Raw genomic sequence first — 26,453 nt, 5'->3', positions numbered from 1 at the left:
TCAAGGATTGGGTTGAAGCCCAATCTCTGGAACCCCCTCCCACCTCGCAGACTCCTAGAGCCCAGGCTCTAGCCTGAGCCCAGAAGCCTACACAGCAATGAAACAGCCCTGCAGCCCAAGCTCAAATCAGCTAGCAGGAGCTAGCTGCAGGTGTCTAGTTGCTGTGTAGATGTACTTTTAGCCATGTTAGAAAATTTGACCCTCAGCCTTAAGATGCACTTGTTCTTTTTCTTTTAAACTCTTCCTACTGCAGTAACTTTTGACACAGAAGAGCCCTGCAAGCGTAGGCATGCCACACTACTGCACATGCATGATTGTGTAGGGATAGTAAGGGCCCAGATTGTGCCACCCATGTTTACACTGAGTAGTCCTAAGCTCTGTATGTGGTCTCATTGAAATCAATGGGGCTACTTATGGACTGAGGTACTACTGACCATAAGTAACGGTGGGCCCTTAGGTGAAAGGAATAAGCTAGCTGAACTGCTGACAATAACATTCCTCTCAACTTAGGACACACATACAAGGAGGATACTTGACATATTCTCCTTGTCAATGTGTCAAGGATCTGGTGTGAAGAAAGTAAATAGGAAGTGTTGTTTACTCCTCATAACACAAGAACTAGGAGTCACCAAATGAAATTAATAGGCAGCAGATTTAAAACAAAAAGGGGTATTTCTTCACGCAACAGTCAACCCGTGGAATTCCTTGCCAGAGGACGTTGTGAAGGCCAAGACTATAACAAGGTTAAAAAAAGAACTAGATAAGTTCATGGAGGATAGGTCCATCAATGGCTATTAGCCAGGATGGGGAGGGATGGTGTCCCTAGCCTCTGTTTGCCAGAAGCTGGGAATGGGCGACAGGGGATAGATCATTTGATGATTACCTGTTCTGTTCATTCCCTCTAAAATGCCTGGCATTGGCCACTGTCGGAGACAGGATGCTGGGCTAGATGCACCATTGGTCTGACCCACTGTGGCCATTCTTATGTTCTTATCTAAACAAGAAGATAAGAGTCGTTGTACTGCGTTAATCTATTGGTGTCTCTTGTACAGTATTGTGCCTATCACACACATAACATTCGTTACTGAGGTCAATATGGAAGATATAAATTTTTTGCAATTCTGCCCCATCTTATAATGGTGAGGGTGGGCAAAAAATAGATCAGTCCTTTACCAGCATACGTTTATCACACCCATTACTACAGCAGTGGCCGATACCTAATGCTTCAAAAAGAAGGCAAACTAACAAGCAAATACACCATATGTCAGCGGGGCTGCCCAGAGGATTCAGGGGGCCTGGGGTCCTCGGTGGCAGGGGGGCCCTGCTTTGGTGGTAATTCGGCGGTGGGGGGGTCCTTCTGCTCCGGGACCTGCCGCTGAATTGCCCTGAAGACCCAGCTCTTCGGCAGCGGGTCCCGGGGCGGAAGGACCTCCCGCCGCTGAATTGCTGCCTAAGACCCGGAGCGGATGAAGCTTTGGGGGCCTGGACCCCATGAGAGTTTTCCGGGCCCCCCGGAGCGAGTGAAGGACCCCGCTCCAGGGGCCCCAAAAAATTCTCGTGGGGGCCCCTGCGGGCCTGGGGCAAATTACCCCACTTGCCCCCCCTGGGCAGCCCTGTATGCCAGCCCAACAATTATTCAGTAGCTTTAGTTATTTTCCTAGAGTAACATGTATACAGCATCTATGTGTCTGTTTGTAGATCTGCATGTGCTGTGTGTGCACCCATTGTGACATGTCTCTCTTGCCGATGTGTTGATCTTTCTCTCTGTGTCTCCATCTCACTCTGTGTAACTTTTAAGTTCTGTTTTCTCACTCTGCTAGTCAAAACAGTGTTTTGTTTTGTTTCTGTGGGATGTGCAGGGGTAGTCCAAGTAGTTAAGAGATGCAATCTGTCCTCTTTCCTCTAGTCTAGATCAACACCCTTGTTGCCAACAAAAATTATTCTAGCTGTGAAATTTTTCCTCTTATCTGCTGATGTGTGCGAGGGGGTGGTGGTACTAGTGATGTGATTATGCCACCAATGGAAGATTTCTGAATTTTCTCAAACACTGAATTTCATCCCACGCAATTTAGAAAAGGAAATCTTTGTCTGCAAATCTAAGGGCAGCTGCCATTTCAGTATGTGGCCTGTGTCTGGTACATGCCCTTCAGACTGTTTTTTACAAACTGGCATTATTTTTCATACAGGAATCATCATTTAATTTCCAAAATGCTCTCTCTTCACCAGGAAGTGCAAGATTAAATTTAGTAAACAGAAATGTGTTTGCTAAGGTGGCCCAGTGATTGCAATGCTGCGAAGGGGACCCAAATGAAGGTACTTAGTAGACTTGCACAAAATACTTTCATCAGACCTCACATTATCTTGAACAGAGCCTTGGAATTGCAACTTGAGGCATTTATGAACCTCAGACAATGCTCCTGAAAGTTCAGCAAACATAGGCTGAGGTGGCTCACACTGCTGGGAAGCTAAAGGACTTTCCTCTCCCAAGGCTCTGGGTCTGTTATTCTTTGAACAGCTATCCTCTTCCCCAAAACCAGTCCTGGAACTCCCTTGAAAATATCTCCTTCAAGATGAGGGGGTCCCAAGGTTTGTTGGGAAATTGTTGGGGTGCAGTTGCAATGAGAACCTTCCCATAAGAGAGGGTTAAGTTAACTGAACTTTCTCTAAAAGAACCTATGGGAGTTAACTTACTTTCAAGCCCTGTGAACTGAACTTTGGGGTTCAGTTTGTGAATCTCTGCAAATAGAACTCTGCACATTTTCATAAGCCTTAGCTCTGAGTCTGATTACATATTACTTGGCTTGGATTAGATTTTTATCGGTAAACGTTGATAAACGTCAATTTGGCCTACATGCACAAACTGAAGAAAAAATATTTTAATGGATAATAATAGAAATGTACAGATAGGCAAAGTAAGAAAAATTCTGCTTGAGAACTTATTAATGTTTGATTTAAGGGTATTTTCTTTGTATATTTTGACACGTGATGTTGACAGTTTTGTGTTTAATGGTTATAAACTTTAACTTTTAGAATCTGTGTCCTGTCATTAAGAAATTGTCTGACCTCCCCATAGCCTGCCCCCATAATTTCCTGTAACTGTGAAAATTTAAATCGATAAAAATTGAAAAGGTGCTTGAAAAGAAACACTGATATTCTCCATCAAAACTATAAAAAATTGAATTCTGCCAAGCCCACGTTACGTGTGTCAGCAGTAGCTAGAATTATTGAGATGTTTGCTCCCAGCTGCAGCAGGCCCCAACAAGTAAATTCTCTAAATACCCATGAAAATTGATATCTGAGAGATTCATCTCAACTCAGAAATCACTGAATTAAGAGAAGTAAGCAGTCCTCTTTCTGCAACATCCCCTGTCCTGATTGTCAATAACAGCTCTGCTGCCAAGCTGAAAAGGAGCTTGCCTATTATAATGGTGCGCTTAGCACCTAGTGAGATGCTTTAGGCATACTTCAAGGTGGCTACATACATGGATCTCAGTCACAAGGAACATAGATCATCCAGAAGATCCTTCCATAAGCAATTTCAATGATATTTCGCCTGTTACTGTCTGGCTTTCATCTCCTAGTCATACTGCCATACTGTCCTCCATAAAATCTGTCTCTCATGCCTCAAGGAACTTACACATCTTAACTCTTTGAGTGCCACAGCCTTGCATACCCACCTTTCAAATATTAGATTTTTTGTTTTACCAGTGAAAGATAAGGGAGTGTGCCATACATGCAACTTACACCAGGCAGTAAACTGTACGTGTAATAGTGTGTAGATCTTTGCAGTTTGTCAAATAGGAGTTGAAATTCCTTGTGATACAAATTATTATAAGGTGGTGTAAGGTGGATAGAAATCAAGACTCTGCTCTCTTAGAATAGCTCTGTTATCCCACTGTCAGATTATCACATTATGGGAAACTTTGTCTAGCTGTGTGTGACCCTTGATGATAAACAGTTAATTCTATGTGTGTTGTCCTGGCTTACCATGTTAGCTCTTGTGCATGAAGTACTTGCTGAGGCCTCTGCTTTCCAGCATAGACTTTGCACACTGCTTTCCTCAAATAACTCACTTAGGATGATGTCCCCTTTGACCCCCAAGATAAGAGGTGAACGCTTCTCTATTTCATTCTGTGTGCATCATGCTACATGCATGTGAGATTGGTGACAGACCCTCTCAGGTGAACCTAGTCACAAGAGATGTTTATATGATAGACATCAGGTTCATGCTTTCTTTGCCCAGCACTCAAATTGGATGGTGTAGAACAGTGGTTTTCAACCAGGGTATGTGTACCCCTGTAAGTATGCAGAGTTCTTCCAGGGGGTACATCAGCTCATCTAGGTATTTGCCTAGTTTTACAAGAGGCTATGTGAAAAGCACTAGCAAAGTCAGTACAAACTAAAATTTCATACAGACAATGACTTGTTTATACTGCTCTATATACTATGCACTGAAATGAATGTACAATATTTATATTCCAATTGATTTATTTTATAATTATATGGTTAAAAATGAGAAAGTGAGCCATTTTTCAGTAATAGCATCCTGTGACACTTTTTTTTTGTATTTTTATGTCTGATTTTGTAAGCAAGTAGATTTTAAGTTGGGTGAAACTTGGGGTTACTTAAGACAAATCAGCTTCCTGAAATGGGTACAGTAGACTGGAAAGTTTGAGAGCCACTGCTGTAGAAGACTCTCTTTCTAGTGAGTGTCTCTTTTGACTACTCAGACCTTTTAAGAAACATCACCAATCCTTTATTTGGCTGCATGGGGGAGAGAGAGCGTTATTTTGTTTTGTAGCTATACATGAGTGGTACTACTTATTTCTGTGTGTGTGTGTGTGTGTGTGTGTGTGTGTCTCTCTCTCTCTCTCTCTCTGTCTCTCTCTCTCTCTCTTGAGCCCTTTCCTCCAGACTGTCAAGATGAACTGCTCTCTCTTTACTCTCAGCCCTTCTATACTGTGAAAGCTAAGCCTGTTTATAGTGGATCTGTAATTGAATGCAAGCTGGTCCACTTCCAGCCTCTTCACTTAACTCCTTCCCTTCTCTCAAGATGCCTGGGTGTTATGCACCCAGTGAGAGAGAGTGATAGCTTACCATGCTATACCCATATTTTTCACCATTGTCAATTGCAGAAAGGTGGGTGGGAGAAGATAATGTGATTCGCTTGCCCCCTGCCACCCTTCATACCAGCACTTTTTAAAAGCACTGGTTTATTGTCTAATAAACAACAGATTCTCTCTCTCTCTTTAGTTCTCTCAGCTAATTAAAATCTTCAACTCGCTGGGTCCTGAGAAGTTCCCCCTTGTGGAGCAAACATTCTTCCCAAGCCATAAGCAGATGGTAAGTGTCCTTTGTTTATTTTGACGATGATCTAGTTGGGGAAGATGCAGCGAATCTGTGGTTGGGAGTGGAAGGAGTCACTCACGCTGGGAGCCTTGGCAATTGAAACAATAGCTGTGACTTTACAGACAATACATTCCTAGCAGAAAAATAGCAGGCATAGAACACTGCCCTGGGTGCCTCTTTGCTTTTCCCTCAGTTCTTGGAAGGACACAGATGGTGAAAGAGTGAGAAATAAATTGCTGACCCTGGTTGTCATAGGTGGGGAAAAGGTCTGTTTGGTTGTGGCTGAGTTGGTCTTTGCACTCTTCCTAATGAATAGAAGAGCAGGAAGATCGGAGGTGTGGGGTGCAGAAGGAGTTTCTTTTAAGAGAGTGCTGTGCTGCTCTTGGTTTGTCTCATCTGTGACATTAGTTACCATCTATTAGACATACTTACCAGCTGTTGGATTGTTAAATGAAGTGGTTTTGAGTTTTTGAAGATTAGCTTTTATTCTATTTGGTTTGCGAAATTTGCTGTAGCATAATTGCTCTTGGTGTTTATTCATCCTATCTGTGAACCAGTACATACTGTACCTTAAACCTGCACAATAATTAAGCATTCCATGGGCTACTTAAAGGCAGCAACTTCCTAAAAGTGCTGGGCAGCTGTCTCCTTTTGAACCTGGGGAAGGAGCAGAAGTGGGAGTGTTTAAACAACAGCTGTATTTCTTTTATTTTTCCCTTACAAGTGACCCTAGGCAGAGGCATGACTACTCTTAGCCTGGCCCTTTGAGAAACTCGACGGTCAACATGCATCCATGAACCTATGACTCCTTCTGCCTCCCTCAAAAATCTCAATAGTCTTTTTTGTCTATGAGCCCTGACCCCATGTCTGAATTATCACCTGCCTTTTAGTTTGTATAGCTGGGTTCATTTTGAATTCAGATGCAAGGCTGGTGGGATTCACACACAGACAATTTAAGGGCTTTTGAGATGAAAATTGGTGTCCTCCCTCAATTACTCATATGACACTCGTAATACAATATCCCCTGACTTAAATCCCTCTTATAGGCCAGTACACAGCCCTGCAACTGAGAGGTCATATGGCTAGAAGGCTAGAAGGCCTACTCCAGGGCTGTACATGCATAAGACAAGTGGAACAGTATTCAGATAGGGCCCTCCATTTTTTGTCTGTTTAATTTTGTTAATAAGACCAATGCTACCAACTTCCCTAGTCCAACCAGTTGGGTTCTTCCTTAATCTTCATTGGTGGGATTAGTGGTGATATAAGTGTTGGGTAATGTAGATAATCTTTTAAATGAATGGACATCCAAGTTATCAAACTTCTATTTTTGGATTTTTTTATATGCTTTTGTTAAATGCAAATTATCAGAAAATGCATCTTTGCATGTCAAAACTTTTCCCAATGCTAATAGGCTCCTATTTGGAAAGGGGTATGGATGAGGACTAGTCATAAAGCAGGTCAAAAAATGGTGTGTGTGGAAGGAGGGTTCTGTGATGGAAACTTTTGACACCCCCTCTACCTCCCCCCCTCCAAAAAATGTCAAATTTTTCAATGGAAAAATTCTACTTTTTGCTAGAAAACCAAATATTTCTGATAAAAACTCAAAATTGTGAGGGAAAATTGGCACTCCTCTGTGAAAATATTAACGTAGTTGAACACCCGACTTTCTGTCCAAAAAAAAAAAAAAAAGCTTTGATGGAAAATTTTCGACTACCCATAACTACTCACGTTAAAGAGATATTACAAGGATTGAGATTTTCACAATGGAAAGGATTTGATTGAGTAACCTCCACCTTCTCTCATTATGGGCAGTAAGTCAATGAAAACACTGGTATATTGGATAAAATGTGCTTCAAACTAGCCTCTGAGGAAAAGCCTATTGTAGTAGCAACTGCACCCTGTGCTGCGCACACAACCAGTGCAAATATTCCTCCTCAGGACCAGTCAGTGTTTGTTAAACGTTCAGCCACAGTGGCTGCATTGCTCTGTAGTGATCCCATCTGGCCATCTAAAAAGTGGAACTCACAGGCTCCAAAAGGGATTTTCTTCCATCTTGCGCCTGGTGACCCCAACAGCAGAACCTCAGGAGAGTGTTTGCTTTAAAAAGAGAGAGGGATTGTTGAGGGAGTCCTCAGGAGTAGAACAATTGACAGAGGCTTAATTTTCACATCAGATCCAATGAAAAAGCAATATTTGTGTATGTTAAAGTATATGGTACCAGTTGTATATGGTTAAAGTAACAGAGACTGACTAACATAAGCGAGGCAGAGACAGAATATCTGTGATAGAAATAAAACCACTTTACTGCTCAGAAGAAAAAGACACTATAAAAATTGAACATTATGCAGTATTACCTTAAAGACAATATACATTCATTGAGTATAAAATTTATAAATAACATGGAGGGAAAACCGTAAACAGTGTTACAGAATTTAGCAACAAATATATTTCTTCGGGAGAACATTTTCTCCCAGGCTTCGTTTCCTTTCCCCAAATTTCTGTGACTACCAGGAACAGCAGAGGGGCTCAGTGAAGAAAAAGGAGTGACCGAGATACTGATAAAGCCACTACAACAAAAGCAGCGACATAGGCTTAGTGGATTTTTATTTTTATAAGGATTTTGGTGGACAGAAAACTTTGACCTGCATTTTTAAAAAAAAAAAAAGTTTGCACCATCCTTTAAATGTTGTCCCTCCCTCCTAAAATACAAAGGATTCATAGACTTAAAATATTTTGAAAATATGTTGAAGAAACATATAAAGTCCTGTGAAACAATGGGAACTCTTTCTTCCTTGTGCCTTCACTTTAGAGTTCCTATAAAGTGGTGTGTTCATGGGCACCCTGAGGTAGCATTTTGCCCCACTGGTGAGTGTGGAAGATCCGCGTTGATGAGTCAGACATATTAAGGGTATGTCTACACTTTGACCTGGGGTTGCAAGTACTAGAGTGTAGCTGGAGTAGCAGGAGGGGCTAGCTGACAAGTAGCATCCCTTTATGACGCTAGACACGTACTAGGAGTGACTAACCTGTCCCTCCACTGGCGCCGCCAATCAGAGCTAGAGTGGGTTTGTCTACTAGAGTGGGGAATTACACCCCAGCTCAAAGTGTAGATGAGGGTCATGTTTGGCACACCAAAATTAGGCCCTGATCCTGCACTTTACACTGTGTTGGTGAACTGCTCTGTCTGCACAGAGCCCTATTAACTTCAGTGGGACTCTGCACAGGAAATTCCACATACATATAATCCCCCTCCACCCTTTTCCCTAAAGAGAAAAGGGAAAAAAACACCCCACTCCAAATTTTAAAAGGAAACCATTTTTCAAGAAACAAAGAGCCCCCAGGCAGAGTTGGCAGTCCGAACATTCGGGTACTGTGCTTGTGATGAGAACTGGAAAGTGAAATTGGATTTGAAAGTGAAACTGACGTATCTGTTGTCCAAGCTCAGAGAAGAGGCAACAGAACTAAATGGAAATAAGGAAACTGCAAAAATAGTCTAGAAAAGTGAATTGGGTTTGTAAAAATGTAGTTTTAATAATATTGATTTAAAACCTAGCAAAAGTGTGTTTGTTCAAAAACTAAGGCCCTGATCATGCAGACACTGATGTAAGTAGTCCCATTGACAGCGTCCCTTTCAGCACAGAGCATGGCTGGTGGGGATGTTAGAGGCCACATTTCAACCTTCGCAACAAAGGGGAAGCAGCAAGATATTTGTGCAACGGCAATGGCAACCCCCGCTCATCTGGGAAAACACCACCCTGATGGGGTCTTCACTCCTGTCCTCCAGACAGAATGCCTACATCCTGCAGGGCCTGTTGTAATCCAGAAGGAATATGTTGTGCCTTGGCAGGTTGGAGTGATCTTCAGTGAGGGAAGGGAAGAGTAGATAGAGAGGCAGAAATGTAGGCACCTGACCCCAAAGCCCATTTAAGTCCATGGAAAGACACCCATTGATTCCAAAGCAAGCTTAGTCCATGAAATATCTGTCCCTGATCGTATTCTTTTTAAAAAACCTGGAAGCCTCACAAAAGAAATGTATTTTGTGCTGGTTTCTTCCCCCACTCTTTCCCTCTATTTGGTTCCACATTTTAAAAAGCCTCTACGGCTGCATCTTTATTTGGCAAGGGAGAGGGTTGCTTTCCAAGCCCCCGCCTTTACCAGTCTAGCTGTCTGCATGTCAAACATATTTTTACCCTCTGCAAATATAAAATGGAAATCTGGTTAGGAAAATAACACTGCTGGTAGCAGGGTTGGGGGGTTTGTTTTTGTTTGTTTACAAAGCGCATAGATACATTACAGCCTACTTAGGAACACACATCTTTGTAGCAACAAAATAAAGATTTTCACAATAATGTGATTGCAATACTGTAATGTTTCAGCTATTTATATGATTTTAAATTATACAGTCAGTGAGCAGGTAAAATACAGAGCCACAGTTTAATGGAAATCCAAATCAACGTCTGACAACTCATCGCATGACAAGCTTTATCTCGCCTTCCAAAACTCGGAGAAATGGCTGTGCTCAATGATTTGATGATCGCTAAAGCACCTTTGATCAAATGGTAGTTGGGTCAGGCCTTGGTTAGCTCTAGTGATGATCACTCCATAAGTTGTGAAGTGCACTGGTGGAATTATCATTGCCAGAGATGCAGGGGTAAGTTCTGCTTTCAGTGACACCTGTGACTGTGCTGCAGTTGCACAGAGGAAACAGAGCAGAAACTGGTCCCCTGTGCTCATGGCCCAACTTGATGATGCCCAGCTCAAAAGGGAAGCAGCCTGATGTAGCATCTGACCCTAAAAAGCAACCTAATCTCCCCCTGTGATGATCAGGTCCATAATTTAGGGGTAGGGACAAGGGGTGGCATTTTTAAGTGTGCCTTGGCACAAGTCCCATTGACTTTCAGTGTGCTGTGTGCTTCTAAACCACTTAGGCATTGTTGAATATTCCACCCAAGGTCCCTTCTAATCAAACAATTCTATGAAAATGCCATTTAAGCCAATCACATGCATTCTGCTGTAAGGGTCTTCTATTAAATGGGCCAGATCCTCAACTGGTGTAAATCAGCATAGATCCACTGAAGTCAAAGCCCCAAAACGATTGATGCATCAATCCCAACACTAGAATACACTCTTCCCCCTCTCATAATGGCGAAGAAGCCCCAAACAAATTGAAAAGATCACTGCATAGAGAATGCTATATTGTTCCTGTCTAGCATGACTGCAATGCCTTTTCTTGCTGACAACAGCTCTGCTTCCTAAGTGGAATGAACTGAAGATACATGTCTATGTAAGATAAATAATTATAATAATAAAAAACAAAAACAAATAATGTTGTTAAGTGTTGCCCTCCTCCCCCATACACTCAGTACAATATACAGTCACCCATTTTGTCAGTAACCCCTCCTCATCAACATTAAACCTTAAAATATTTTTATTTAATAAGAAAATTTATATTATAGTTTTCTTAATAAAAACAAAACAGAACGAAAAAATCCTCCAGTCGATAGTGAAGCCAGGACCATCCCTTCCCCCATGTCACCTCAGGACGTGGAATAAGAATGTGCCCACAGCTATGTTAACAACAGCTTGGGGGAAACAGAGCACTTGACCCACTTGGAATCCATTGGACAGCTGAAATGTAAAGTTCTAGGAAGTGCCTGTCAGGATGTTGCTTTTCCTTGCCTCCCTCCACCAGCTTTTGCTTTCACTACATATACAACTGCAGCCAGTGTAGCTGTAGGAGGTAAGTCATGGTAGTTGGGGGCGGGGCACAAAACAGTGATTCTAACCTCTACTGCAGGTACACTGGAGTTTCAATATCTTTTACCAAAAATAAATCACTGACTCGGAATGTCAAGATTTCTGTTTTAAAACACAATCAAAGCATTCATTGTTTATAACACCAAATAATTCCACGTCCTGTCAAAAATAGCTTATGTCATTACGTGTATATACATCTTACTTCAGCAAAACACTATTTTGGCAATAGATTTCTTATAGCAATAAACCCTAGTGAGTCTCCCCTTCCCCCCTCGCCGTGGGATTGACTGATTTTTTTTTAGTGTTGATAATTTTCATTTGTTTGGTTTAAGATGTTCAAACCGGAATTTTTCTGTGGGAGCTAAACTGAAAAAATTTCAAGAGCAACTCTGTTTAAAAGAGAGACACTCCGCATTTCACCTGCTGCATTGTACTTACTTAGGTGAATTACCTCCCTGAATGCAGGTTTTATTTCAAAAACCTCACGATAATAATAAGCCTCTCTTCGTGTTCTGTGGAAGCCCCGAACTTCCAGTGTGCTCTATCCTTCACACTGTGACTGAATGAGCAAGGAGGACATTCAGTCCCTGATGCTTTTACCAGACAATGCAGTGTCTTAACACCGAGTTCTCCCACTTCTGAAGTCAATCACACTTCCAATTCCCCATTTGAATAAGGGTTTGTTTGGTTTTTTTGCTTTATTTACTGATCTAGTTAATTGAACCAGTTTCCCCTTCAAATAGCTTCAATCTGCATAATTTGTGCAGTGTGTGCGCGAAGAGGGCTTGGGGAAGCCAGGGCAAGGAAGAAGGATATAGTGCCCAACTGGGATAGTTTTTATATTTTTGTTTTCCTAAAAAAATATAGATTATATTGCTATAGATAATGATACATAGAGAGAGCAAGGGCTCCATAATTTTTTTTCCGGTGTGCAAACGAAAGTTCCCAGACAAATATAATCTGACTGAAATGGGTGATCTCAAAATCGAAAAAGGTGATTAAAAACAAATTCAGTATGACAGCATAGACTCTTTTTTTAAGTGTTCGAAGTGCTAACATTTGCAAGAAAAACAGGCACTAATTTCATTGTCATCATCATGATCTGGTAGGAGTTATTGTCCAAGAGAAGCTCAGCCACAAGGGAGGGAGGAAAGGAAATGGGGAAGGGACTGTGCTCAGGGATCTGTGGCATTGATGATAGTTTTATCAGGAGGCGCCCATCCTCTGTACCAGCTGCAGTATCCTTCCTTCTGTCGGATGCAGGCATAGTGCTTTGATTGAGACCCTGAATGACCGATGCTGGAGAGCATGTCTGTCCAAAGACACTCGTTCTTGGAGGTCACGAAGCAGGGCAGGTAGTAGCAGGGCTTAATCTGCAATTATAATCAGCAAGTGGAATAGGGGTAAATTGAAGGCACATTTTGTAGGACTTTGGTTTTAAATCAGAAACTGGTGTTTTTGAAATTCTTTTAAAGCGCTAACGTGCTAACTAAAAAATTAAGCCCCGATCTTGCAAACACCTAAATGTGTTCTTAACTTGCCCACACAAGCAGTGCCATTAATGTCAATGGCACTGTTCATGTGCTTAGAACAGTGGTGCACAAATGTTTCCAGTCGTGCCCACCTTACCATTCCTGGGATTTGTCGCTCCCCCTCCCCCACCAGGACTTGTAATCCACAGATTCCCAAACTTTTGTTTGCTGAGCCCCACTTCAGAGATTCATGTCCCATGCCCACACCCCGCTTTTTAGCAGGTTTATGGGGAAGGAGTACCCTGTACCCACGGGGTCAGGGGTGGGGGGCACTAGCCATGTGGCAGTTGAGGAAACCTTCCGCTCCCTGCAGCAGTCAGGTAGTTTTGCCAGCCGGGACCCAGCTCCCTGCCCATCTTGCTCCCTGCCTGTGCAGGGCAGCACTGAAGGGCCAGGGTCAGGACCGGAGTGGAAAGATGCACCCATGAGTACTGGCCCCCTGTTGGACAGGGTCCCCTACTGACTCCAGCCCTTGAGTGGGGCCCTGTCTGCGGTTTCCTTGCGCAGGCTCTGTCTGGCCAGGCAAGTGGATGGGACTGTGTGCCCCGGAGCTGTGCTGGAAGGGGCTCTCTCTGGCAGGTGGGTCAGTACTCCCGGGGTATAGCCTTTCATTCCCCACTTGCAGAGTCTCTGCTAACATCCCCAGCAGAGGAGCATAATTGCTGGGTTGTGACTGCTGCAGGAGCAAGGCAGGCAGGGAGCCTGATCCTGGCAGTCAAGACCACCTGCACAGTGCCCTGTCCACTTCCCCTGCCGGACAGAGCCCCCTCTTAGCTCCAGCCTTTCAGAGTGGCTCCATCAGGTCTTTGTGCTCCCCTGATAACCTTATCGCTGTGTTCCAGCTTGGGAGCCTCTGGCTTAGAATCAAGCATGTGCCTGAGTATTTGCAGGATGGGAGCTGAGTGCAAAGGGATAAGTTCTGAACTTTTAACCACTCAAAACGTTTTGAGGGGGAAAAAAGCTTAACACGTTTTCCCAGCAGCTCTGCACACAATTTCACTAATCTGCAAAATAGTGTTTGTGAAATTTTCACAGATTCTCTCCCACCCTGCCAAATTATACCAAGAAGTTCATAGAAAAGGCGCAGGCAGAAAACTTTAACTTGTTCATTATGTTCTGAAACCAGTGAGGAGGCAAAATTTGTCGTTTTGCCTTCTGTAAAAAAAACCTCTAGTGCTTTGATTCCTTCCCTGATAGTTCACCTGCATTATTGCTATCAGCTGCAATGAGCACAGTTCTAGGATTAGGCTTTTAATTACATCTAACCGGAGGCAATACATACCTTGCAGCCACAACCGAGGTGGTAACGATGATTTAGTCCTTTGCGCTGGGACAGAGTCAGTCGGTCCCATTTCTCATACAAGTTACACAGGCCAGTATAAACCTTTCCTTCATACACACGGCCTGGAAAACACAGAAAGGGACACAAATTAGTTGTTCTCAGTTCAGTCAGTCACTTTCCTGAGCCTGCTAATGTTCTCAATCCCATGTATATGCATTTAGTCACAGTTCAGCAATCAGTTTATTTTCTTCTATTAGCTATGAGGTTAGTGAGTGAGACTATGGCACTTCCACAAGTTGGAATCTCTGTACCAGCTGTCAGAATCCCCAGCACAACCATCACATTCCCCTCTGCAACAGGTCAAGGTGTAAGTGTGCTGGCACCTTAACAGAGAAACAGGACTTGGCATGTGCTCTGTCCCGATTCTCCTTGCATCGTCATCTTAACAACTCACGTGGTCCAAACAGGCTTTTCTATTTCTAGCTCAGCAGAGCGGTGCCTTGCTGTTTCTAATCTCACTGGCCTGTACTGCAGTGGGTACACCAGCTCAGTTCTGCATTAATGACCATTTATTGTCACAAAAAATGCTTAACACTGGCTATGTGGTTTGTAAACTGGAGAGATTTAAGTGTGGGGGGGAGAAGAGTAGAGGAATGTGTTAGTGATGGAGAGACAATCCCTGGAGATTGGAATGCTACTGACTGATTGTCCCTGCATTCGACGTTTTGTGATATTTCAGCACAGGGAAGCAGACACACACTGTCTTTAAGAACCTGCTTATAGAGCTGACCTACCTGCCCCCATTCCGTGTGAGTGTTTGGCAAGTACAGATACAGACAGAAAAGATCCTGATCACAAAAAACCCCAGTAGTCCCTTACCTGTAATCAGATACTGGTACTTGTTGACCTCTAGCTTGACCCCACAAAGACTCTCTGAGGCTTCTGTGTAGATATACTGAACTTGTGGCATCTTGTCAAAGCCCCTGTACATCTGAAGGAATAAATAAAGACGTGTTAGACTCTACGGAGGACAGTTTTTCAGCATGCTGCTGGAATTTCCTTTGGATCTCTTAATGGTATCAGCAGGCTGTGATTCTGGGCAGTGAACTGTAGTACTCTTGAAAGTGAGAAACAGATGCTACTAACTGGACTCTGGCATACTGCAGGTAATGTGATTTGCAAGCCTCCCCGCACAAGTCGGCCAATACATTAGCATCTTCACTTACAACAACCCATTACTATCCAGCACTAGCACACCGCCTTTCCCATTTCACCTCACTTCTGATTACAAGTGGCCACATCTCCTGGGCTTCCAAAGTTCACAAATGTCCCAAGCTATTTCTGGGGGAAGCTGCACAATTACTTTGAGTTTATGAATCTGGTTTCCTGTAATTTAAACAATTTCTCTCCCCCCAGGGGAGATTTAAAAAAAAAATAAAATAAATAAAGGCCCAAATTTTCCAGTCTCCATTATTTTTGATGTTTCCGTTTGGGTGCCCCATTTGAAGCACCTGCCACAAGGCCTGATTTTTGGATATGTTAAGCACTCACAGCTCCTCATGACTTCAGCTGGGGCTTAATATTTCTCTAGCTAAAGAAACGCTTATGCTATGTATTAAGAAAACAGCCCTCTCCCCAAACTAGTACAAATGGGTTCCATATTGGTGCTATTAGCATCTAGATTCTTTATTGTTCCTGTAGAATTTCTCTACCATCTGCTCTGCTCCCTGCCCCCACGTCCTCTCGTAAGTGGAAGCCCCGTTATGTTCAAGTTTGATAGAACTTTTGAACCTACAAGCGTTCAAGTGGATTTGAAATTAGGCAGAAATTAGTTTGACCTTCCCCAGTTTGGATCAGCAGCACTCTTGAAAGAAAACTACCCATCATGCTGAAGTGTGTGGGGTCATGTGGGTAAAATAACCCCTAACAATGAAGATTAAGACTGGTCAATATTTTTTATTTATTTATTTTTATTTTGGGGGGGAAATTTCAATGACCGTTTTCCTGAAAATGTCAACAACAAAAAGTATTAGACTAAATTTTCATGACACTTTTCTGCTGGGGTTTTTGTTTTTGTTTTGCTGTACAGGTGGCCAAAATTTAGACAGAAATGCTGGAGGATGAGGGGAATCACAATTTCATGAAGTTTCTCCCCTTAACTGCCCAAGCCCACAAAACTCACTTGAGATCAAATCCTCACTGGAACTTAGGTTCATAAGAAGTAGATGCTCAATGCATTGACCCTCACTGTCTCCTATAGATCTGCCACTATCCTTTTTCCCACTATCTTTCTACTGCATCATCATTAAGACCAGTTTTGCTAGCTTGAAGTTTCTCTCCCCCTTTTATAACTGGACATATCTAAGCAAAACAAACCCTAAAAGCTATGAATTCTTGTCATTGTGTCAATTGGGAAGTGTCCTGCATGCCTTTTCCCGTGCTGCACCCTATTACTGGAACCCCCTATGATCCCAGTGTCCATGTCTACAGTCATTGTTCATTCACATACCTCCTTAACTAAGTTCTTTCTAAAAACTCACCAGATGCTACCTTTCCTTCATTAAGGGCCTAAACCAGAGCCCATTGACTTCAACAGACTTTGGCCCAGGCCCGACCACTGCTGCCACACTCCCATTTAAAAACACATTTTAAAAAAAGTCTTGCTATGCTCTGAGATAAAACCATCTCCTGTGTCATCCAGTGACTTTTCTATTTGTCTTACCTCTCCATATTTATATTGCAGCTATCACTGCGGTGATCTAGCAGTACTGTCACTGTGTAACAGCAATATTATAGAAAGCAAAATTCATTCCAAAGAGCTTGTATACTCCAATCTTACTTCTAATTATGCCTGACAACTATGTGAGGAAAGGATTTTTTAAAGTTAATCATTCCATACCAGTAGAAGTGCAAGCATCATGCTTGGAATATGCAAGCGTATACTTAACTGAGCATAAGCCTCACATTAAATAGTTGATCCTTGCATGCTTTGCCTCATCCGTGTGTTGCTGTCCTTGCAATTTTGTTGGTCTCCAGGGGATATACTTAGATTTCCTGATTTATGCTGTATGTCTGTAAATGGCCCAGTAATTAGGGCACTAACCTAGGACTTGGGAGAGCTGGGTTTAATTGCATGCTCCTCCACAGACTTCCTGTGACTTTGCACAAGTCACTTTGTCTCCCTGTGCCTCGCTGCCTCATCTGTAAAATGGGGATAACATCTCTACCTCACAGGGGTACTATAAAAATAAATTAAAGACTGTGAGGCACTCAGATACTACAGTAATGGGGGCCACACCTTAGATGGTATAAACTATAACAACAGGGACTGTCCTTTTGGATAACATCAAGCACATCATAGGTGTTTAACAGGTAACGAGTGATACTGCACTACCAGATGAGGCTCAGGTTCAATTCCTGCGTTCTCTTGTTCAATAAATCAACTGGGACTGGAAGCGCTGCAAAAGGCAGCATGCTCAGTCCCTGGAGAAGTACTTCACCTTACACTGCAGTGACTCCTCTAGCTGATTCTAGGAGCTGTACTGATGGGCTCTAGAGAGAGTCCCATCCAATCCCCTTCAAATGAAGGCCAGTCACTGTGACATGGAGACTTTGGGGAGGGAGTGCAAACTTGTGAGAAAATATGGGAGAGGGAAGTTTTCTACAGAGGACTCTTTCCCTAATAATAAATAAATAAATCCCAAGCATTGTTTCTGGATACATAAAATACCCTGCAAGTGCCATTAGATTAGTAGAAGAAAGTCAGCCATAAGCCAGCCTCTCTCTTAAGTGCTACCCTCCGAGTCATCCTGTCATCACAGCTGTGTATTTTAGGAAATCTAATGACAGGGAGCAAAGTATTAACGAGCACTGCATGGCAGTGCCTGCTACTGCTGCACAAGTTCCGGTTGTGTCAGCATTCCCATTAACAAACCCCATTCTTGGGGATTAGGTGGACCTCCACCACAGAAAAGCATATGCAAATCATCTGGTTCCTCTTATTTCATGATGAATTTAGTACTGTGATGTCCTGTGAGAGGATTATTTTCCTCTGTGAACTTTAACTGAGGGCAAATTAGACACTAACTCTTTCTTCTTGTGACTACCACTGTTTCACCTCCTCACCTCACATTAAAGGTGAGCTGCAAGCTAAAGAAACAAGCCATTTTCTTTAAGCAACACTTTAGGTCAATGCTCCTGCTTAGCCAGCCTACAATGGGATTGAGCAAACATGCAGCGTACTAAAATCTGATCTATATTTCCTTTTCAGGTCCCTGAAGTCATTGTGGATAGTTCCTAGAATGCACTGTGATATCACAGCTTACAGTACCAAGAAGTTACACTGGTGAATAGAGCCAAGTCCCATCCGCTCAGTGAAGATTTTTGGCATTGCAGTTTTGAAAGATGCTTGAAGTATTTTAGATCCCAACAGGGAATGAAATAATTACAAGATTTTCAAAACTACAAACCTCTGTGCTAAAAAACCTTCCACTGTCCTGCATCTATGGGCTGGTTCTATGCTCTCCATCCAGGTCCCTTGGGAGTCTACCTGTAATGTCACATGATGAATTGTGGGGCATCACAGAAGTGTGGCCCAAATGAATTCAGGGGACCAAAGAAGAAAAACAAAAATAGATTATTACTTAACGTGCTCAATGCCACTCAGCCTGGTTAGCCAGACAATTCAGCACGTGCTGCTGAAGTAAATGGCTTGTTTGTTTTTCATTTGCAGGTGCAGGAGGGCTTAAAGGTGGCCAGCAAACACTGACATGGTACTTTTATCATCAATGCTATTTACAGGCAGCTGTGCAAAGTCAGATGCCTAGTTAGCTTTTCTTTCCAGCAGGAGTACAGTAGGACTTCACTGCGGTGAGAGCAGGAAAGGTGTACTACATCAGCTTCTGCTCCCCCACAGCATCAGCTGAATACCTTCCTACTGAGCACTCGAAGTGCAGCAGACAGACAGTGGGGTTTAAAAGAAGATGTTCAGATTGTGTTTTGAAAGTTATATCTGCAGGATGTTCCAGTTAAGCTGAATAGTTTGATTGCTATGGGTTCCTTCCTGTCCAAGGTCAGGTTAAAACATGTGACACAATGTATCCCCCCCACAGTACAGCACAGTGTGCCAATAGACCCACACTGGCCAACACATGCAATCACTTATTGAAAATAAAACCTCACAGGCTTTTCTTGGGGATGCGGTTTCCTAACAAAATATTTTGGATCAACTTCTGCAAAGACAATTGTCCTCTTGCAGTCTTGGCATAGATGCACGTGGATTAGTGCGATATCTGCTGTAAAGACCCCCCGCCTCCATATAGCAGCACAGTCTAATGCAAACAGAAAAACTTCCTACAGTTTGGTTTCCCTAATTGAAAGGGTTTGGAGTACAGCTGGGTGACTTTTCACAATAGAGTGCAAATGTGGGAAACGCACAGCCAGACAAGGTGCAAGAATTGAGCGGGGATCTTTTCCCACTCAACTCTTTCACCTTGTCTAGGTTTGCATTTCCCATGTCTGCAGGCAGATTTATGACCAATATCAGGGAGCCTGCTAGAGTCTACTTCAAGATGACTGCCCTAAATCCCAGTCAGAATCACTTATCACTGTCACAGAGGACACTGTCATGAGGAACCCTTTGCTGACAGTGTGGTAGAACCTGTGTTATTCCAGACACAGGGAGTTCTCTCCTCTCTCTGACAGTGGCCCAGACTCCTGGAAACCTCTGCTTGTCTTGAACTAGTGTCGGCTACATTATTCCCAGATTGGAATGCCTTCCCCCTCTGACAGCAGGACAGACACTGCTGTTGCCAAATTGAGGGACTCCTCAGATTCCCTTGTTGTTAAACCAAGGGAGTCCTAAGCACTTGAAGGCTGTCATGAAACTGCCGAGCCATATTTGAGTCCCCTCTCCCTCTGGCAATATTTTTGAATCACTGTTGTGGATCTCGGTGAGCACCATCTGACCCTCTTCATATCAGAGATGGGACAAACAGTGCTGTGGTGACCTTGCTATCAGTAGTTGGTAGAGAAGGCAGAAGTTAACTGCCCTTACCATGTCTGGTGGGGAAGTTATTGTTCACTTACTCTATGATTCCAAGATCAGGCACTTAATACCTGAAATCTGTCTGTGCGCCTGAAGACGGAGAGCGCAGTGAAGGACTAGAATAGCAGGAGATGCTACTCGGGAGGAGAATGAGGGTCATGGGCTGCTGCATGCAGATGCTGAATAGCGCTGGCAGTGAGGTACACAGGTAGAGCTGGGGGGGTGGCAAAGCAGGACTGGCACAGCACAGAGTGCTGCTGGTGAGGACTGAGGTGCTTGCCAAAGGGAGGGGTGTGGCTGCACTGTCTCGCGCTAGCCGATGTTATCAGTCATTTCCTTTCATGCGCACAAAATTCACAGACATTTTTCAAAGCAAAGCTTAAGCAAATACATAAGCCCAGCACTTCACACCCTCTTACGTGAAGTGCAAAAATTCCACTCCAGGGAAAAAGCCCTGCTAAGGCTGACTTTGGCAACATGTGAGGTTTTGTGATAGCTTATGAAACAGGCTTTATGTCTCCTCCTTGCAGCTTTGTTGCTTAGCTATAAACTGCCTTATAAAGAGAGTTACTGTTACAAGGCAGGCACATTTTCCTGAACCTTTACTTTGTCTAATATGTTTCAGATTTCTGCAACAGCTGCCAAGGCCTTTTCGTTCCTTTTCTTTTATAAAAGACATAAACCAGTCTTATGACTGGAACGCTGCAGCCAAGAAAAACAAACTAGGGCTGATTTTTTAACATTACATAACAAGGGGTCAGCTAGCCAAAAAAAAAAAAAGTCCAAAGCAACAGGTTAAGTTCAATCTGTCTGGGCTGTAAGTAGGACTGCAGGTTCATCATGGTGCAGAAAAGGTTATGGGTACCATTTCTGTTTGTCCGTGACTTCCTGCAGTGAGGCTCTAGGTGGGTCGGCTTCTTGGTGCAGAGGGAAGGCTCTAGGGGGTGAGTTTGCCTCTGACTTGCCCCACAGTGTTGGCTCCTGTGTCCTATGGGGCTAAGCCCAGCTCCCTGCTTTGGGTGTTACAACATGGCATCTGGAGTCACAGCACCACTTACTCAAATGTGACCCAGTCACCCACCCCTCCCCAAATTGTGGCAGAGGGGCAGCAGGGCCCAATCTGAGGGAGTGGTGCTTTGGCCCCATGCGCTAGGTCATAGCACCTGCACTGGGGAGCTGGTGGTCTCACACTGGGGTACACAGAAGCTGCCCGTGGCAAGTGTGGGGTGGGCTCACTCTTCAGGGCCCTGCTCTCCTCCTGAAGCCTTATGCTCTGGGTGCCGGGGCAGAGGCTGTTGCTGTAAGTAGTCAGTGCCCCCTCCTTTGTCAAAGCAGCAGAGTCCTGTGGCACCTTATAGACTAACAGACGTTTTGGAGCATGAGCTTTCGTGGGTGAAATGTCAAGGCATTTTTAATTTAAAAAAAAATCAATCCATCCTAGAGCAGTCACTAAACCTAGGAGTTTGACTAAAATTTCCTGTGAGGCTTGATAAACAATGCTGTGACAAATCTGCAGTTATACTTATATGGCTTGGCACAAGGGGAAGTGTGGGTGGATGGGCTAGAATTGGAAGCCTTAGGACTGGTAATGAAATGTACCTCTCGTCACCCATTTAAATCTAGCCCAGGCTGAAAGGGTCTGAAAGCTACTCTCCCTAAGGTGCTGAGTGGTCTTTGTGAACCATGTTTGCTTTCTCAGTCTGGCACATACTGGACAAGTATCCATATGATAACTGCCACCATTCTAACTGACACGCTTGTTGGCGGTCTCAGCAGAGAAGCCAAGACAAGAAGAGGCTGAATGACCTATCCCCAGACAAAGCAGCAAAGAATCCTGTGGCACCTTATAGACTAACAGACGTTTTGGAGCATGAGCTATCGTGGGTGAATACCCACTTCGTCGGGTGCCACAGGATTCTTTGCTGCTTTTACAGATCCAGACTAACACGGCTACCCCTCTGATACTTATCCCCAGACAAGTAGTCCCTCTAGAACACAGCTGAAGCTTATTGGTAGGGCCACATAGAGAAGCCTGCACTTCCGCTGCCTACACTGTATCTGCTGGGGATAAACAGGACTTCAGTATCCAGAGCTGTCACTCTGGCATCTTTCACCACCATAAGCGTTAAGAATAAAGGAAACCCCTAAATACTCAGCATTCTGTGGTAGGCATGGCCTTCAGTCAGTCAGTCAGTCTCTCTCTCTCATATTCTGTAAATTGTTGAGCACACTCCACTCCCATTAATCACGATGGATGTTGAAGGTGCGCAGTAACTAGCAGGACTGGACCCTAAAAGCAGCCAGTGTTAGTGATCAGCAAGTCACTAGAATTGCCTTGGAAGCTAAACCTACCATGAAGTGCCCCCCCCCCCCCCACACACACACACGCTACCTACCTTCATCTGCTTGACGGTGTATCGCATCGTTCCAAAAGGTCCATCTTTCATGAGCTTCTTCCCCACCACTTTGGCTCGGATGACTGTAATGAGAGAAGAAAAACAAGACACAGTAAACAACATGGATATTGGGACAATAACATTTCACGGACTCTAATCCAGATTTTAGATTAGACACTTCAATTCAGCAAAGCCACATGGGTGGATGATACTGTAAAATAAAAATAAGATAAATCCCAAGACAAATAAACTCCAGATTTATTCTGTATCCGATGCACAATTACTTGCTTTTCCCCTGCACATATGCGCATTAAGAAATGTCTTTTTGATTCACAGGGGTTCAGCTGAGTTACCAAAGGCCACTGGGTGCCTTCTGACTATTAATGAAATATTTTCCTTCCAAAGAAAGGATCCAGATCCCTGTTAGGAGACATGGAACCGCTGAGCTAAACTGAGCCTGGTGCCTATGCCACTGGCAAGAACCTGGTGCAGAAGTTCTACCATGAGAGGTTTCAGCTGCACAAAGTGGCCTTAACTACTCCTCTGCCACTGTATAGGGACCAGCATAGCCTAGAAAGTGGGTGCACGGGCCAGGGAAGGGGGCCATGCACCAGGGAATGTGTTGATTTGGCACATCCCCTCAGCAGCCTTCACTGGTGGGGTTTATATTGAGGCCTGGCTGCAAACAAAAGAGAACAGTCCTCCTTTGGGATGAATACCCACTCAAGGTGTAGTTTAGAGCTGCTAACCACTCATAAATCTGGCCCAGTAATTATATCCTGTCCAATTCAAATCATTTGCTGATGGGGGCTTCTCACAAAATAAACTTGGATATTAAAGTGCTTTGGCTACTTGCAAGAAATCCTAGCTATATATGCTCAGCCCCTACGGTCAGTCACTCAGGGGACCATATTTTGTGATGTCAACAATGGTGGTGTCATTTAGTGAGGGAAAATCATTCCCATGCAAAGGGCAAGAACAAAGCCTACATACACTGTAAAGTCCACTTAAATCCTCAAAATAGGGCTAAAGTCGGACCTAAGGGCTGCACAATCTTTGCACTGAGCCCACCGGAGTGAATTTCACTCTGAATGTCTCAAGGAGGAAGGGGCAGAAGGGCATTCAGCAAATAACTGTCCATTTTTTCAAATTAATTTATTTCTGGTCCTTAATACTGCTCTTGGAGCTCCCAGTCGTCATGAAGCCACAGCACATAGGTTTGTGATGTCAAATATACCAGGGACTCCCCTGGAGCTGTAATAAACTGGGCACTCCCAGGTCACCCTGTTTTTAATGTGTATTAAAAATAACATTAATCTGCACCCCCAGAGGTATCTCCATCACTCCAGTGAAGTTCCTTTTGTTTGGAATATCTCAGAGCAATGCATACTGGGTATCCATAGTGATTGAGAGCAACCTCAGGACCTTGAAATCAGTTTTGTAAGTTTTCAAATTAGTTTACAGTCAATTATTAGCAGAATGTCCTCCTGCTCTTTGATATTTGGGGCATTCAGCAAATAACTACCATTATCTTTTTTAGAAAAAAGTTTGCAGGTCACCTTCAAGTTTCGGCAAGACACCAAAGATTAGAGAGCAAGAGAAAGGCCAGAAGGAATTATTCATCTAATGCTCACTGCCCTAGAACAATTATATCAGGTCATCCAAGCCACAGAAGTGGTTTAATCTTTACCATGGCAGAAAAAATGAGCTCAGAGATGCCCGGTCCTGGGAAGGCTAAAGATTATCACTTGTCTTCTCCACTCCCCAAAGAGAGCATTGAGTTTTTAAAAAAACTGACCACAACCAATAATATTTTCAGTACTAAAATGAGATCTGAAAAAACCCTACGAAAAAGTCTTATTTTTAGTATATTAAGCCTTTCATTATGAAGAACCATTCAAACTACTTCAGCAATCCCTAAATAATCCAAAAGACACTACATTCTCATCAAGGCAGTGGTATAGTGAAGTATTTTCTGAAATAAGTTTTAGGTTTTTGTTATTTTATAGTGTTTGGGCAAAAAGACATTGGGGCCAGATCTGCAGCTACTGTGTATCAGCATAAGTCCATTGAAGAGAAGCTGAAGAGCTGGCCCAACAATGTTGTCAACTTCTGATATTCCAGCAGCCAAAAAGGACTGTACATATATATATATATATATTCCATTTCCTTTGACCTTGCTGAAGTTCTGATATTGACTCCTTGGACTGGGAGGAGGGTTTACTTCTTTCAGAGAAATTCAGTACAACCTTTATGTACTGGTAAATGAATGCCATGGGAAATGCTTCATTTAAACAGGGACACTGTTACTTTGCTAAAAGGAAAAATCCTGCTGACCAACCTGGTGATTTAAAGGCCTGATAAGTTTTGAGTGATGGAGGATTTCAATGGAATTTTGAAATGCAAGCTGTTTTATGACACATCCTAACAGCTTCTAGATCTATTAAGTTTTTAAGTGACATGTTTTAAAGAAGAACAGGCTCCCAGTAGTTAGCAATTTTTCCTCTTTTTTAAAAAAATTATTATTTTGTATGACAGTAACACATAGAAACAGCAATCAGAATCAAGGCCCCATTGTGCTAGGTGCTTCATGAACATAGAGCAAAAGATGGCCCTGCCTGGAAGAGCATACAGTCTAATTCAGATAAGTAGTAACAAGTTGGTGTAATAACCAACTAGAAGGAATGGGGAAGTGATGCAATAAAAAAAAAATCAGGTGTTTACTGTATTGCCAATGAACAGAGCAAACAGAAGTCCCTACTAGCCATCTACCTAGCTATTATCAGTTGGCAGCTTCCTTAGGTCTCAGGACAGAAGTATTTTGAAGAGGAACATGAGGGAAGAGAAGGTAGTGGCTTTATGGACTAGTTCACAGAGGGTGTTCTGTGCAGAAGATATGGGATGGAGGAAAGCTTGTAGATTTTATTTCTATTATGGCAGTACCTAAGAAACCCCAGTCAAGTATCAGGGCCTCATTATGCCAGGGATTCTACATACAAGTGACAAAGAAGAGAGAAACCCTCTGAGGAAAAGACAACAGATGGATGAGAAAAAACAGGAAACAGGAGGGTTAGGACTATAAAAGAAACAAGGTATATCATAGGAGAAATGGGAAAACAAGTGATGGAGATCAGCAGAAGCATAGTGGTGGGGGAGACAAAACTTACAACTCCCTTTCTGCAGGGAGAACCACGTTTTCAGGGCTTTAAAGGTAAGCACTAGAAACTTGTAATGGAATGCACTGGACAAAGAGAAGCCTGTGGATGGAGTCAGAAAATGGGGTGATAGGATCAGAATAACAAGCCAGGCAAATGGATGATTTAGGAAGCAACATTCTGAATGGGCCTGAGAGGAGTGTCAAGAAAACCAGGACTCTGGTGAGAGCTATTTCACAGAGAGCATGAGACAGAGTAGAGGGGAACCAAAGATGGAGATGGAGGCAATGGCTGTAGATTGCAGATATAATGAGTTTAAAGGGAGAAGGAAGATGGGACAGTAGTTGCAGAGGGTCAAAGGTATGGGCTTTGTTTTATTTTTAGGATTGGGGAATCCACAGAGTTTTTTAGGTTTATGACTAAATTTCCCTTCAAAAGTCCAGGAGGCAGAGTGGTGAAAACTGGTCCAAAAAAAAATCACCTGTTCAGTGTCTGACTTTGGATTCAAAGTCTTTCCCCATCAGTTAGAGCAGGATCTGGCTTGGTCTTTGCCAGTTACGAACTGCCCCCAACCAAAAGAGCTAAGCAAAAGAGCATCGTCCTAACAAACCAAATGAAAAATGAAATAATTTCCAGTACAGACACTAGACCCCTGGGGGCCCAATTCTGCACTGGTTTTGAGCTCCAGGCAATCACATTGATTTCAATGAGGATGTCTGGGGCATTAGTCAGTGCAAAATTTGGCCATGGTCTTCAAAGAGTTTCTCTTTGAGATCGTGCATGTGTGCATGCAGACAGTGTAAATCTAAAGGCATGGCCTAGTATTTACAAGTCTTGTGCTCTTTGTCTCCGGCGTGATGTCACGGTTGCCCTCCAATATTGGAAACAGGATGAAAGTCAAAGAGAAAGAGGTCAATTTATCTGACAGATGAACAC

At 43.2% G+C, this 26,453-nt stretch overlaps 2 protein-coding genes across 12 annotated transcripts in view; one reads left to right on the top strand and one right to left on the bottom strand.

The window, feature by feature from the left end:
• Window positions 1-26,453, top strand: part of SYN3 (synapsin III) — a 365,180-nt gene that overhangs the window by 196,986 nt on the left and 141,741 nt on the right. For all 11 annotated transcript variants that reach the window (XM_039486023.1, XM_039486062.1, XM_039486054.1 and 8 more), the window contains one exon: window positions 5,254-5,343. In XM_039486023.1, coding sequence (XP_039341957.1) covers window positions 5,254-5,343 — 90 coding nt within the window. The remainder of the gene's footprint in view (window positions 1-5,253; window positions 5,344-26,453) is intronic.
• TIMP3 (TIMP metallopeptidase inhibitor 3) overlaps window positions 7,630-26,453 on the bottom strand; it is a 49,913-nt gene continuing 31,089 nt past the window's right edge. The window contains exons 2-5 of the mRNA XM_039486256.1: window positions 22,363-22,445; window positions 14,800-14,911; window positions 13,921-14,042; window positions 7,630-12,479 (exon numbers count right to left, since the gene is read on the bottom strand). Of these exons, the coding sequence (XP_039342190.1) occupies window positions 12,282-12,479; window positions 13,921-14,042; window positions 14,800-14,911; window positions 22,363-22,445 (515 nt within the window). The 3' untranslated portion in view covers window positions 7,630-12,281. The remainder of the gene's footprint in view (window positions 12,480-13,920; window positions 14,043-14,799; window positions 14,912-22,362; window positions 22,446-26,453) is intronic.

Source organism: Mauremys reevesii, linkage group 1 (assembly GCF_016161935.1).
Source record: "Mauremys reevesii isolate NIE-2019 linkage group 1, ASM1616193v1, whole genome shotgun sequence".
Taxonomy (NCBI): domain Eukaryota; kingdom Metazoa; phylum Chordata; order Testudines; family Geoemydidae; genus Mauremys; species Mauremys reevesii.
The sequence above is the reverse complement of the archived record's forward strand: the minus strand, read 5'-3'. Positions and strand labels throughout refer to the sequence as shown.